Genomic DNA, 16,504 nt, shown 5'->3' on the forward strand with positions numbered 1-16,504 from the left:
CAGTAGGTCACTTTGATTGTAATGTACGACTATCATCATCACTTTTTGTTGACCTCTATTCCTTTTGTTGGTGATATGCCAAATGCTATGTTATAGAGAGAACGGTGTAATTAAAATTATTAAATAGGTGCTGAAGAACTTTTTTTTTTCTTTTTGGAAATGTATTGTTTTTTTACAAATTAATTAAGTTACATCTTCTATTTATTAAATGGCGAATTAAACATTACTTCCAATTTTTTTATAAATATTATTAAGCCCAATATAAGTACACCTAAGACCGTACGGCAATGAGCAAAGCTATCATTGAAGTATACGATGATGCGTTTACAAGCGTTTGATGGTATGCTTATTAAAAAAAAAACCTTTTGATTTTCATTAATATCTCTACAAAAATTCTAAAGGCCTAAGATCGGCACGATAATTTGACAGACTATTTATGATTGCTATGCAAAGAGATAATTTTTTTATCAACATTTTATTGAGGAAACTTCGTTAAAGTGAACAATCGTATCAAAGGATATGGGATTTGTCATACTGCCTTATTAAAACCTAAGTCATTTTTAACCAGAATTGGGAAAAACCAATTTGGCTGGTTTCTTTAACGGTCACTGTTCACGGCAGTTCTAATGTCATGGATGAGTTAGTCAGAAATCATCTGCCCATCACAAAATAAGCCTCCACTAATAAAATTTATTTAGCAATAAATATAGATAGAATATATGGTATATTTACATAACAAGAAAGCAGAAAATGATGTATCTTATCAATTAGCTGATAATTGTAAAATTTATGAAGATGTGAATAAGAAAATATTCGAAATAATTTAAAGCAGACAGAAGCTGACTGTAAAGACGACCACACGAAATGCCTTCAAATTTCGGCTAAAAATGGGTAACGGAGTATCTCAACACTAGGTTTCGGGCGGAATACACCATGAAGCAAAAAAAAGAAAGAAAAACTTATGGTGGGGTTTTCTTATGTATTTATGATGAATAATCGAGAACTTTACAAAATGAAGTCAATATATTATGTATATAATTACATGGGAGACTAACTCGAATATCCGGCTTAAAACTAATACCTTACATAACTAACTTGTTACCTATGCATTTAAATAAAGTTATATATAAATTAAAAGTATAATTCTCCATTATTCTTTCATACACGTTGCATTGAACTATAATATTTAATGTTTATCACCGACAGCGTCGGGAGGCGCCACAGTGATGCGTCACAACATAAAATCCGTATAATGGAAACTTCCTAGAAATTAAATTAATTTATTTACTTAATTTTATAATTTTGTCACAACAACACGTTATAATAACCGAATTCCATTGAATATTTGGTTAATAAACCTAAAAGTGATTCATTAATATTCCTTGTATAATAATATTGGAGATAAGAGCTCGAGACAAATACGCAATACAGTAGCGGATACTGTTTTATTAAATATAACGTTATTTATTGTTATGATAACGACTGTTTGTCTTCTTTGGGTGATTAACGAGAATTTCCTTAATTTTGCAGAAGTTATCAAAATATTCAAAGGTTCAAATTCGAATAATATTTTTGTTATGTTATGTTTATTCCGGTAATTTGGACAGGATATATATTTATATTAATTTCATGAAAATACATATAAAATGAAAATACATATAAATAAGCTTTCGAGAAGAAGCTTTTGAAGATTTTGGCGAATATTAATTTTGACTGTTGAGTCTTATAAACATTATATGACAAAAAAAGAATTATCATAAGATGTGTTTCAGAACAATTGTAATGAAAAATTGTACATCGTAAAAAATAAAATATATAATTAAATATATATATTTGTAGCATTTGTTTCTTTTTTTTTTTGCCTGTGAATAAATAATTCCTTTGCTATAAATAAACTGGAACTATTAAAAATAAATGCCTACGTCAAATAATAAGCAATAATATAAATGTTCCAAAAATTAATAAAATAATAATAAATCATACTAAATATTATTATGATAATATACTGCAGAGCGTTGGACTGTGAACCTGATGGTTGTAGATTCCAATCCCTATCCCAGAAAGCCCCGGGATGATTATAATATTTATATTATAATAAAAAGCACGGAATTGAACTCCGCCAATAAAATACGGCAAGAAAGTAGAAAATGGAGTGCCTTGGAAAAAAAATATTAATTTATAATTTGTTCCTAATATATGACAAACTCATTAATTTGCTTACTAACTAACATACATTCTTGTATTGGAGAGAGTCTTACATACTTGGGTGGGCAATCCCGATCATTAGGAAATTTTGTCAACCTGTTTCCTAAAACGGATGTAATTTCAAGTGAAATTTTACAAGGCCAAATTTTAAGAAGAAGAATTAAGAATACTTAGAATAATAAACTTTATTAGTTCCATAGAAAGTGTTAATTTTCACATTCTTTTACTATGCGATTATTATTTCTGGCATGTTATAAAACATTCAAATTTCACCTTAAATTTATCATTTGTTATGAATTCAAAAGACTTTTATGATAAAAAGATGTTAAAAGATTATTCTAACTTGGAATCTAGAATATTAATGTATCATATTATTTTCATTTGAAAACTTAATTTGCAATTATAATATACCTACTTAATTGATAACTACAAAAATTAAGATAACTATGTGATAAACATCTTGGCGCCAAAGAGACCGGAAGTGGGGTACCATAATATTTTCAGAGCTATTAAACATTTATTTTTTCCAATATCCTTCTATTATCCAATTATATTTTAATATTTCATCATAAGAACGAATTTGTTATTTTAAAAAATATATATTGATGAATTTAAAAAAAATCCCTACAATATCGTTGATATTATCTTACTGAGATATATATTTAGTATTAACTTAAATTCCAAAAACAGAATCCAGCATAAAATGTAAACATAATAAATTTTTCCGTACAAAAATATACAGTAAACTATAAATAATAAAAAAAAACTGAAAGAAAGGACATACTTGTGTCTCCAAAATATACAATGTATGAGATAGTCGTAAATAAGAAAGAATGTGTGGTGGGAAACCACACCCCCACGACCAGAAATCATAACACCTTATTAAAAAAGTTATATACAAAATATATGGTATATCTGTGTGTGCGTGTGTGTGTACGACGAAGATGACACGTGTGCGTGAGTAAGTTCCCGCAAAGATGAGCTGATGTAGCAAATGTATAAAAGCAAGCGCCGATTTCGAAATCAACATATTGTTTTGATATTCTCTAAGGAGTGTACACGGGTTAGTGGATAGATCTCCGCGTAGTGTTCTGTTGCAGTGTAGTGACGTACGAGTAATACGTAGTGTTTTACTATTACTATCTGGAGTAATATAAAGTAGTGCATACAGGATGAACAGCTTTGCGGTATATATTTTTTTTATTTCGGATATAATTTATTTTGGTCTATAATTTAAGAATATTTAATTTTAATTTAATTTCTATTATTTATTTAAAAATTTAAGTAAAGGTTATAATATTTATCAAATATATTTAAATGTTAACAAAAGAAATTATACTTCTTTATATATTATTAATTTATGCAATTAAATAAATAATAAATGTTGTTGTTTACAGTTTGTCGTTGCATTCTGCGTGTGCGCAGCCAGCGCCTCACCTATAGAAGACGGCCGATGGAATCCATATAAATATGGCGATAATGGCAAGTAAGTAAATGTCACTTGTATAGGTATTTTATAATTAATTCTATACTTCCAGGTCTATTTATTTTATAAACTTAGATATTAATAACTAGATGAAACTTAATATATCTTATAGACTGTTTTAATTGAACGCTCAAACGAATGCTTGTATATAATGCGGAATATACTGAAAAGAAAAAATTTAAAAAAAATATATAAAATAAAAATAAAATTTTTATCGAACTTAGTTTCGGACTAGTTCGGTATTTGTATTTAATACTTAAATAAAATAAAATAAATTATAGTAGCTTCATAAAAAGCGAATATACTTACATAGTTAGTAGAGCTTTTTGGAAGCTTTTTTGTCAGCTTAAAGAGGTTTTTGTTCTATAAAAGAAATTAACTGACATTTTTTTAGTAAAAATAACTAATGTCAGCAAATTCTTAAATTATTCAACTCCATCTAAAAGCAAGATTTTAAAATAAAAAAGGCTTATAACGTTTGCGCTGTTACTTTGGTAATAGTCCCTCGAGTAAATAAGATTTTATGAAATAATAGAAGAAACTGAATAAATGTATTAAAGATTTATACTATGCAGCATGGCATAATTTTTATCTGATTATTTTTCTTTTTATTATTGTACAGTTCGTACTGAATTTGATTCGAGAATCATCAAACACTTGTACGAGTATTTTACAGAACCATAAAAACGGACTTGAAGAAACAAATTTTTAAATCATCTAAAACCATAAATTATTTTATTACTTATAAAAATTTTATAAGTGTTACATACATAGTTAAACTTGAACTTGTTCCACCTAGATCGAACCATAAAATTGAGTTAAGCTAAAAATACTTACGAAACTATGATACGGTTATTAGCATCGACCTTGACGGACGAACAGACTTTAAAATATTATAAAAAATATAAATTATTATTATTAATATTTTTTTTTCTATCAGGTACATACCGTCAGACGAAGGCAAATACATACACATACCGAATCCATACATCCACCTTGACAACCCCTATGACGGAGGCTATGGACCGTATGCGCACGAGTATGAGCCCTACGAAGAGTCAGCCTCGCAAGATGTTTACAGGCTTGTCAAGCAACCTCCCCAAGAATACAATCCTTACTACAAGGATGGATATTACAAAAATAATGGTATCAAGATTTTAAATCAAAAACACAATTACAACGAGGACAAATATGATTTTGTGTAAGTATTAAATAGTAGTATAATTAGTTGTACGAGGTTTAGACTGTAACGCGGTGGTTATGGGTTCGATTCCCACTCGGGAAATATTTAATATTTTTATTTCTTTGCTCTGGCGACGAGGTAAAGCGTAACATTGAGCTCCGCTTGTCAACACGCAATACGCGAAAAGTGGGGAACAGAATTGCCTTAAAAGGAACGGAGTGTGTTAACACAACTAAAACTTATCAAGTTATATTAATCTTATGTAATAATTGATTTATGGGTTAACACATATGAAATAAGTCACATCAATGTCAGTTTTGACATAAAATGATTCGATGTACTTAAATTTCCTATTTCCTTATGACTATTATGAAATGTAGATATTATCTTTGACGCCAACAAAAATATTAATATATATATTTTTTAATATTTTATATATTTATTTTTATATGATTTGTCGCCATCTGAACAATATCGACCTTGCATATCTGAATAGAACTTATTGTAATATTTGCATATAAGATAGCTGAGAAGAGTCGTTATGCTAATTCTTCTGGTAGAATTTGGCAGTTTGATAAAATTAATGATTTAAGTAAGGCAGAAGAGACTTTAAATGATGACAGTTGTCTCTCAAAGACGACAGCAAATTACAAACTTCCTGATTAATCAACGATCAACATTCCTATCAATCATTCAATTCAGTTATGACTATTTCAAATTGAAAATAAATAAATATAAATGGAAATTTCAATTCAATTTAGCAATAGATGTATAAAAATTATATAAATAAGTCAGAATGGGATGTCATTAAAATAATTAATATAGAAGATGATCTAAACCTGCCTTATATTTTTTAAATTAATCGAATCTTTATTATATAATGATATAAAAGCAACAAAATACAATAATTATTTCATTTAATGATTGACAAAAAATTTATAAAAATTGGGTCACAACAGTATTGCTCAGATATGCGTAGTATTGTGGTCAAAGTTCATCACATTTAAATACGTGACATATAACCTTAATTTGCATAATGAGCTATTTAATAAAATAATTAACTAGTATAAAAATTTCATTAAGATAAAACTAAAATATTCGATTTATTCCAGTTTCGAAACGGAAAACAAAATTCGTGCAAAGGAAAATGCCGTATTGAAGAACGCAAATACAATCGATGAAGGAATAGCGTCAAAAGGTTTTTACGAATACATAGGTCCTGATGGCTTTATGTACAGAGTGGACTACACCGCCGACGAGAACGGTTTCCGTCCCAAACTGAAGAGGTTGGAGACTCCTTACTCCGGAAAATGGGTACTGGAAAAGGTCAACTAGAAAAATTGCCGCTCAAATTGAATATGAAAATATTTCCTAACAATTTCCTCATACAAATCAGTATTTTGAAATAAGTAGATATACATATAAATATGCGACAAGCTTATGTTTAATCGTAATACATAAGTCATGAACAGTCTCTCACGACTATGGCATTTTGATATGGTTTTACCTAAAATTCTTTTGAAAATTCCGAATCCGTTTACATTAGGACGAAATTATTCATACATTTTAAAACATTTGTACAAACATCGATAACAAGACAGAAGTGTGTCCTGAAAAGGAATCTCTTGTCTCGTTTAGATTAAAATATTAATTTATATTTTAGATGTAAGCACTAGAATCGAATTTAGATACCTATTTATGAATTGTGATAATAAATTTATATTTCTTTAATTTTTTTTCTTTTATTTATCCTTCTTACAAAATGAAAAACGAATATTATTTTATTTTGCAATTTAATAATCACTTCAATATCGAAAAATAAAAAAAAATTACAAAGTTTCACACACTCAATCAAATTTAAATTACTTTTATTAATAATCAAATGATTAACAAAATATTATTAAAATTATTGATTTTTTCCATAAAATATTTCCTATAATATATAAAACAACATTTAAAATACCATCGACATCAAATGACATAATACGTACACATATATTTTGAAATATATTTAAATTAGATAACCTTTTCGTTGTAACTCTGGCATTGTAACAAATACCGAGGCACTTCACAAACGAATACCATTAAAATATCAACTATCAACAGATCTTTATTAAATAAAACAAGTGTCAAATAAGAGCAAAAGAAGATCGTAAAGTCATGCGTATTGGGGCACTGGCAAGGAATTTGGTGAAATTGTTTTGGCTCAAGCTTTCGGAGGCTTTTATGGTAGCGGGGACGTTGACCGAAGGCAGTGCCAAGTGGCCGGCGCCGCCTTGCCCGACGCAATGCGATCCGCGCGGCTGCTGCACTGCGTAGCCTGGTCTCCTTCGCCTCTTTTCCTCACCCAGATAAGTTACGACTGTAACGATACATTCTATTGCCAAATAGGTTCAACCTATTATTTATTATTATCCCAATACTTCCCTGAAGTTTTTATGTTGCAATGAAATCAAGGAATTAGGTTTCGTCCAGATGATATAATTCATTTAAGCCTCAATAATTCGTTTAACTGTGTCATTCACAAGGAGTCATGAGTGTAATATAACAAATATATTATTTTTTTATTACGTATGTAACAGGGTAGGCAGAGGGAGCTTAATGTTAAAACACTCCGTTCCCCATTTTGCGTCAAATTTGAGGTATTTCGGGGTATTGCGTGGTTAGCGGAAGAACTCAACCATGCGCTTGGCCTCGACACCAGAGCGAAGAAATGAAAATATTAAATATTTTATTTCCTCGAGTGGGAATCGAATCCACAACTTGTTGCGCTAAAACTCACACACTTGTGACGTTGCGCCACGACTGGCCTAAAGGAAACATACTAAGGCTTAATTCTAATATAACAGCATATGGTACGCCAATAAAAGGTAATTTTGATTATATTGAACAACGTTAACTGTTAAGCACGAAGTTACGCACATTTTAAATTACATGTACAATATAATGTTTTTAAATTTGTAAGCAACGGTAGAGAGTTGTAAAATCAGCTATTATTATAAAATATTAATGTTTTTTTTTTACTTCTTATATTATAACAACAACACGCATTTTATCTTAATAACGTTTCCTTTTTTACTTTTTAACGATTTTTGCAGCAGTCATCTGAATAGTGGCTTCTGTATAATTAGACTAAAAGTAGTACATTTTTAGGGTCTAAAATATATCTAAGACATAAAAACATTCGTCGTTCAACTATCATACTCTAGGTATATAATGGTAACTACAAAAGCTGTTAAAGAAGCAATTAAAGATATTTTAAATATCCTAGGCCCTCGGGGCTATAAATCATTTAACAATTTTTAACTTTTTTAAAGTGTTATTCCACACTTCGGAAAATATTTATTTAGAAAACGTATAAAAATGTAACTTAGCAGGACTCGAACCTGCGCTTCCTGGAAATCGACCAGGCGCTCTGCCTAAGCCATAAGTTGTCATCAAGCTACGTCGAAATTATTATACGCTTGTTAAAATGTTATTTTAATAGATTTTTCTATTTTGATGTTACAAAAACAATGTATAACGTATGTATAACAAGATATGTCAGCCAATTTTTTATTCAAAAACTGTCCAAATCTTGCATCAGCTCTACACATCAGCTCCAGTAGAAGATGAGCGTTAACTAGCTTAGCCACAAAGCCTTGCAGAACGATTTAACGGTGGCGAACGCAGGAAGAAGGGCGGACGTCGGCGCCTGTTGGCTTAATTGGCCTCCGACCAACTTTCTAAAAAGAACCTTTACGAGAACGTGATGCGGTTAAACGAGAAAGGATAGAGAACGAAACTACATAATTTTCGGAACTGCTTTTTTTTTCTCATTCGCCATTTCGTTATCTACTTTTTGGGTTTATCTACCCTCACGTAACTATTATGAGCTCTTTTGGAAACTTTTTTGGTTGTTAGACTGAATGTTAAGCTAAATTTTAACTAATATGTATGAAACGGATGATGTGTTTCTATATTATATTTGCTTTTTTTTAAATTATAATAAAAGATCAGTGAATTGTCACAAAGAATTGAAGAAATTAAAAAACATATTATTATTTATAACAGGCAAACCCTAAGCTTTTAATTTTTTATTGTAAGCATAAGGTAAATTAGGTATTTTTTTATCGACATATCGTAGATCATCCTAGTGTTACTCCACTCCATTTCCATTAAAACACTTCCATTTCCCACGTTCCGCTGTATTCTGGAGGCAATGCGTGGTGAGTGGCAGAACTTCGGCGTTGAGGTTTGCCATGACGCCAGAGCGAAGAAATGAAAATATTAAATAATTTCCTCTCCTGGAAATGGGAATCGAACCCACAACCTGTGGCATTTATACGCTTGAGCCCCTGCGGCACGACTGTATCAAACTTGTAGAATTTATTTTTATGGAAATTTGTATTGATACCTAAAATTAACCTTTAGCGACACACCTATGTTATAATATGACAAGCGCATTCATTTCTGCATGTCGATACACCTACTACACTGCTCTCGTCACCTTGACAGGATTTTAAAATGTTTAATAATAATTTCACAAGTTATAAGTGATTTTGATCAATGAAATAATAATGATATTAACAATTACATATTTTTATCTAATAAATTAATTATAGATAAACATATTTGGCCAGGTCAGTTGCCCTGGTGTCGAGGCAAAGGGCGGCGTTGAGTTCAGCCCCTCAAACCTCCTCCATTTACGAAGTCGGTTAAGCAAAGCATATTTATCCCACTGTACAATAAACATAGTAGTGTAGATATGTAATAATATGGTGTGAAAAAGCACTGAGCTCAGTTCTATTTACTTACAGATCGACCATAGAAAAACAATTCTTCCACTTCAACCACATTGAAATAACATAAAAGTTTGCCCCCGAGTCTGGACCGAGTCCAAATAAGGTAACTGTCGCCGACATCCGCCGGGACAACTATATACAAAACATGTTACATATGCTGCTCGCAAAGCATTTAAGTCCAAGATATAAGGTTTGGAATTCCTTGGTCAGGCAGACAGGAAGTAAGGTGAGACCAAATGCTCAATTCCGGAGTCAGTGGCTACTCTGGAATTTTATAGGTAATGGATTAAATTTGTAAGTGATTATTTGATATATTTCCAACATATTTCTGTACTTGAAACTTATCTTTAAAACGTTTTTGACATCAATATGTTGCGGATGGATTGCTTAGATATATTATGCTGGCAGAACGTTTCTACTAAATAATGCATTAGAAATAAATAATGTATTAGAAGTAATATTATTTATAGAATTTTGGCACAGTGGCTCAAGCGTGCGACTGTAAGTGCGAAAGATTTTGGGTTCTATTCCCACTCGAGAAAATTAAATATTTCATATATTTATTTCTTGACTCTGGCAATGAGGTAAAGTACAGCGTTAAGTTTCAGCACGTCCTGAATTCGGCGGAAAGTGTTCTCCTCTCCTTTAAATGATGGTTTCTTCTTCTCTTTCAAAACTTGGTCACGATATCGTGATGGTAATACAAGCAGTCACTTTCTTATTTTAAAAAGATAAATTTGAACTGACCTTCAAAAGTTTCCTGAGAACTTAACTTATCGTATATTGTTCAACTAAAGCCTATATGGCATTCACGAGGATTCTACCTACACGAAAATTCTTTTATAGTCCAAAATATCGTTATTTATATGTCTTTAAACAAGCTATGAATCAGAATGTATTTTTGAATACAGCTTTTTACAATTACCTTATATTATATTTTATTTGTTAAAATGTTCTGATCACATTGTCTGAATACACATGCTATTTGGTTGTAGGTCAACAGAAATTTAAATCAATGTTAATATAATTAAAGGGTCTTCATTTCTTTGGTCTGGTTAGGAAATGTAAGCAATATCTGTTAACAAGAGAAACATGAAGAAACTTATAGTGGACAAGAGAACTTCACCACTCATTTCGTTTGTTACTCTGCTCGCTTGCTCTTAATGTTTTTTATAAATAAAGCAAATACTTTTTAATTTACATTCTTTTCTCACAATAATCAAAATACAATACAATAAATATACCTACTTTTAATAAAAGAATAGAACAAAGCTAAAAGAAACAAACATACAAACAAGTAAAATACAATCTTGTAAATCAATTCACTTAAGAACAACACATTCACAGCGCGGGTGTCGTAAGGAAACCGCTCCCCTAAAACTACAATCGTAACACTGATCTCACCCCGTCTTGAGGGTAGCGTATGCTTAAATATGCAAAGAGAAAAAAATTAATGGCACGTGAAGTATTCCAGCTAGCAGTAAAAGTAGGTTCCCGGGATTGCCTTCCATATATTATGGTGTTACCACCGTTTATAATGGAATAATACAAGTTTTATTATTTTAGTTTTTGTTTATAGAATTTTAATAATGGATTTAATATTGGATTTTGTAATTAGTTTAATTATATTTTATAGTTTAATATGTACTGAATTTGAATATGATAATATATGATTATAGGCTTATATTTTTCACTTAATTAAACACAGTTTGAATACAGTTGGGATTTTATTTAGTAGCATTTTCTACATATATTTTAAAAATACTTTTAAAATATTGTGTTAATATAAAATTAAATTAAAGTTACTGAAGCCGCCGCTATTGAGCTGAGAGTTACATCGTGTCAAAATAGGGCGAAAAAAATCTTCTACATATGGGCTTTAGCGTAAAAACAATAAAAAACAATATTAAACAAACACACATATGCTACTTATTATATCACATAATATGTTAACAAAATTCTATAACGTTCGAACTAAAACAATTTCGAAGAATGATCGACTTATAAATTACGAGCGAGTTCAAGTCAAAACGTTTTGAGGAGTTCAAAGTTTACAGTGTAATAAATTTCCTGACCAATAATACAATCTGGAATATGTCCAACTTCGCTAAGCTGCGGCAAAACTAAACAATGCCCCAACTTCAACAGTGGACTCGTAAGTAACAAAATGTTAGTAGAATAAAATCGAGGATATCATGGCCCAGGGGCAAGTATGTGGCTGAAACGTGACGATTGCGGGTTCGATTCCCCACTCAACGGAATGAATTAATATTTTCATTTCTTCGCTCTGGTAGGTACCAAAGCAAAAAACCAGCGTTGAATTCCACCACTAAACACGCACTGGAAAAATAAATTCGGTGAAAAGTAGAGAACGGAGTGATTTAACGCTAAATTCTCTCTGCCTACCCTGCTGCGTTATTTTTATTTTTTGAATAAAATCGAGATTCAGATGAGAAACCGACTAATGGTTATGAAAGGGGCCTATTATATACAGTTCTTGAATATTACTCACTATCACTTATTATTCTAAGCTATTGACTCGAACACGAAAATTGCGTTTAGTTTTGTTTATGTAGGGGAAAATGAGATGATCGATGTTAGTATTTTGCAAGGGTGTGAGTGGCTAAAATTGTATTTATATGTAGTTTCTTATACAAATAAAAGAATTTAAATAAATATAAACTGCATAACATAATAAACAAAGCAATATAAGAAGCAAGCAAGGTCGTCGTGGCGCAAGGGCACAAGGATGTAACGACTGTAAGGTGATAGTTGTGGATTCAATCCCCAGTCGGGGGAATGGATTATTGTTTATTAATTCTCTGGCATCAAAGCAAAAATCCGGCGTTTAGCTCCGCCACTGAAAACGCAATGCCTCGAAAAAATCGGCAGAAAGTGGAAAACGGAGTATCTTGTCACTAAATTATACTACTAATTATACTGTATGCAGGGTACAGCATGAAGCTGAAAAATAATGTAAGAAGCATATAGCGACGAAGGGGAAGTTTGTAAATGGCATTTAAAAAGGTAAAAAAACCAAGTTTTCCTTGGCGTATTCTTGAATGTAATGGAAAAACTATCCCGAGACTACTTGACCCATTAGCCATTAATGGTTCTAGACCAAAGAGAAAATAGGTCTCATTTAAATTTCTATTGCACCACTTGGAAATAATTAATAAACACAAAACACAGAACGACGAGGAGGCTCTCTTGTTGGACACGCTGTTAGGTGAGTGTCACTTCAGTATTTAATTAAACGAAAGCGAAAAAGAAACTGAGAAGGTAGGGTAATTTGTCAAAATTAATTAAAAAGAAAACGAAGGAACTGACGAATTACCGTTTCCCTAACAAGATGACGGGGACTCAAGTACTCGGTAAGTCGCCAACGTTTGTTTTTCGACTAATTCCATTGTTTGATGAGACATTGATGAGTTTTGAGAACGGCAAATTGTCTAACAGGTATGGACGTACGGTGAACTTGAAAACTTTAAGTGAAGTTTCTTGGCTTCCTTTCAGCGCCGAATGAACCTTTAAAATAACTTTCTAGTATCGTTCTATCGTATGATGATAATATACCTAGTTAATAAAATTTTGTTAGCATGTGTTTTTAAACTTCACAATGTATCTTCCATAGCATAGTAGGCAGAGGGAACGTGAGGACTTAGTTTTGAGACATTCTACTCCCATCATTGCGTGTTGAGCGGCGGAATTCAACGCCGCTTTTTGCCTCATTACCAGCCAGAAAATTAAAATATAACCTATTTCATTTCCTCGAGTGGGAACCTAACCCATAACACTTGCATCATCAGTTGCACCTTTGTGCCCCTGCGCTACAACTGGTCTCAAGTTAACATATTCTTTATTCTCACGTTACGTATAATTATTTTCAAAACTAATAATTTAAGAAGCGACCTAAATTTTAAGATAAACCAGGTTTTCTTTTTATCAAATATCTCCAACAAAAAAAACCATACCATACATACTTCCCACGCAGTATCTAACTAATTACGCTAAAAGCATATATAGATAACAGATTCTCTTATTATATAGATCAAGATAAAATAAGACAAAGTAAAAGATATAGATTTGTATAAATAGTTTGATCATCCTCGGGCTCCAGCTTCCGGGAGCGGTTTGTACACAAAAGACCGAATTGCCTTCTCTGATTGAATTATGTCTCCCCTTTCCGTTTTGGACGGGCTATGACTTGTGCTGTATTTATGTTAAATTGTTAGTAATAATATATATGTATGGTTGCAATTGTAAGCTTTTAACCAAAAATATATAAAAAATTGGTTATTATATACATTTGTAATATACATTAGTAATAGGTTCATATTTTTCATGGGATTTTGTTTTAATGAGATCGACGATCGTGGCGCAGGCTAAAAGCGTGTGACTTTAATTGCGGTAGATGTGGGTTCGATTCCCATTCTGGGGGTATGAAATATTAAATATTTTAATTTCCTCGCTCTGGTAACGGGTAAAGCATGGCGTTTAGTTCCGCCACTTAACACGCAATGTTTCCAGAATTCAACGGAAAGTGGAGAACAAAATATCTTAATGGAGAACGGAGTGCCTTAACAGTACATTTCCCTGTCCCCTCTGCATTACCCTGCTTCAGGCATAATTTTTATAATTAACCATGTTACCTAAAACCATGGCGTTTAAACTCACTATTACACTCACTTAAATATTACGCTATCAATAGATATCTAATATAACAAAACTACAACGCTTTAGGCAATATAGCTTTTAATAAAATATTGTATTTTTTTATAATAAAATCGGTAAGAAACCTATTGAAGACATATAACTAAAACTTTATTGTTTTATATTTCTTTGAGCATGTTTTTTTCAACACAAAAAATATATTAAAAAAACATAATTAGTGTAAAAAATAATAATTAAATGTTATACGATAAAAATATATAATAAATTAAATAATATTTAAATAAATACTCAAAAAGACAGCAGACATGAAACAAGACAGTAAAAAGCTTTGGCCACTTCAGTCGTGACCTAAGTGTCTTATAATTACCATAAAGTATTTCGATAGCCAATTATGTGTAGCTCGAACTATTTTTCGGTCACTTTTTTGCAAACGTTCGTGCTCACAAATTTTACGCTAAATTCCTGTCAAAATTAGGATTTCAAAGAAATCAATGGCTTTTTATTTTATTTCCGGGATGATAAAATAATTGTTATAATCGGCAATTATTAATTAACTAATTTGTCTTTGAGATGTTTAAACATACATCTTAAGTGCAATATAAGATTTTGAATTAATTTGTGTTGTTTAGAAAATCAATGTCACGCAGAGGGAACCTAGTGTTAAAACACTCCGTTCCAGATTTACCGTCGAATTTTTCGAGGGCTTGTGTGTTGAGTGGCGGAACTCAACGCCGGACTTTTGTCTTGATGCCAGAGCGAAGAAATTAAAAATATGTATCAGTAAATAATAATTCATCGCCCCGAGTGGGAGTCGAACCGACTACCGTCGCGGTCACATCACAACAGCCTCTGTTTTGTTTAGAATTGCATAATTACTCACATTACAAAGCTAAGCCTACTTGAAATTAACTTAAAAGACACTTCAACGCTTCGAAACGCACAAATTAAATTATCGCAGTGGGAAAAGTGAATTTAGAAGGGTCGTCATGGAAATCAGGGTTAGTCAAAAGAGTTCCATAGACAAAAAATGAAAAAAAAAAATCTTAATAAAAAAAGAAGAAAGAAACTCGTCAGCAATGTGTCGACCTCGAAATCAATTGAATTTCAAAGCTGACAAGCGCCTACCGCAAAATTTATTCAAAGAATAAATCTGAAAATTTGTAGATCTAAAGGCATAAAAGCAAAATGGGTGCCGACGACTCGACACAAAGGGATTCCTAAATTTCACGGCTTCCGCCTCGAGTGTTTGTGTTTATGTGAGGAGGCAGTGTAAGAAATGACAAACGACTGTGGGGAAATAACGAAAACTGCAGGAGCTAGTGGAGACAAGCAGCCAATGTCGCACGTCGTCGCTGCGGGGGCTTTACCGGCATATATACATAATAAGAATATTTATCTGTCTATGCATTTTGTTTTAAAGTCTTATATATAAACACAAAGAATAGGTAATATATAAACACAAAGAATTGTGGAAAGTTTTACGGAGATAATTTTTTTGCGGTCAACCAATAAATAGGCTTTCTTCCAGTTTACTTTTTTATCTGATAAATGTAATATGCTTATTTTGAGCCCGCTGTGGCACAGAGGACACAAGCGCGTGACTTTAAACGTGAAGGTTGTCGATTCGATTCCAACTCGGGGGAATAAATTATTATTAATTAATATTTTAATTTCTTCGCGTTGGTATTAAGGCAAAGTGTTGAGTTGCGCCGTTCAACACGCAATGTAATATTTATTTATTTAAATAAATATTTGCGTTTCATTTTAACGTTGTCTAACTATTCTAATTTAGGTTACTGAATAATGCTATATAAATTATTTTTATTTCCTTGGTTTCTTAAGTACCATTAGATCACCCCCAAGATGCTTAAGAAGTGTTCTTTCCAAACTTTTAAGTTTTACTTTAGTGTTAGAGATTTTTCAAGTATACTTATGTAGTTTTTTTAACATATAAGATTTATACATACAAATATTTGAGTATAACAAATTTAATATTTCGTTATCAGTTGCTGTCGTAGCTCAGTGGTTCAGCACCTGTCTGACTGTGAACATGGGGTAGTAGGTTTGATACATACTCAGGCAAATTATTATATTTAGCGGAGTCTCGCCACATAACAGGCAATGTTGGCAATTTAAATGTAATTAAATAAGTGAAATATTAAATCATAGTCA

The 16,504-nt window shown here is 31.5% G+C and overlaps 1 protein-coding gene across 1 annotated transcript; it reads left to right on the forward strand.

The window, feature by feature from the left end:
- The first annotated feature begins 3,243 nt into the window (after positions 1–3,243).
- On the forward strand, positions 3,244–6,605 carry LOC146535806 (uncharacterized). The gene is made up of 4 exons (XM_085191891.1): positions 3,244–3,392; positions 3,603–3,691; positions 4,632–4,892; positions 5,987–6,605. The coding sequence occupies exons 1-4, from the start codon at positions 3,378–3,380 to the stop codon at positions 6,207–6,209; spliced, it is 588 nt and encodes a 195-aa protein (XP_085048017.1). The 5' UTR covers positions 3,244–3,377; the 3' UTR covers positions 6,210–6,605.
- Positions 6,606–16,504: the final 9,899 nt, after the last annotated feature.

This window comes from Heliconius melpomene, chromosome 10, assembly GCF_056956725.1.
Source record: "Heliconius melpomene rosina isolate 202511_hmr_F chromosome 10, ASM5695672v1, whole genome shotgun sequence".
Lineage (NCBI taxonomy): Eukaryota > Metazoa > Arthropoda > Insecta > Lepidoptera > Nymphalidae > Heliconius > Heliconius melpomene.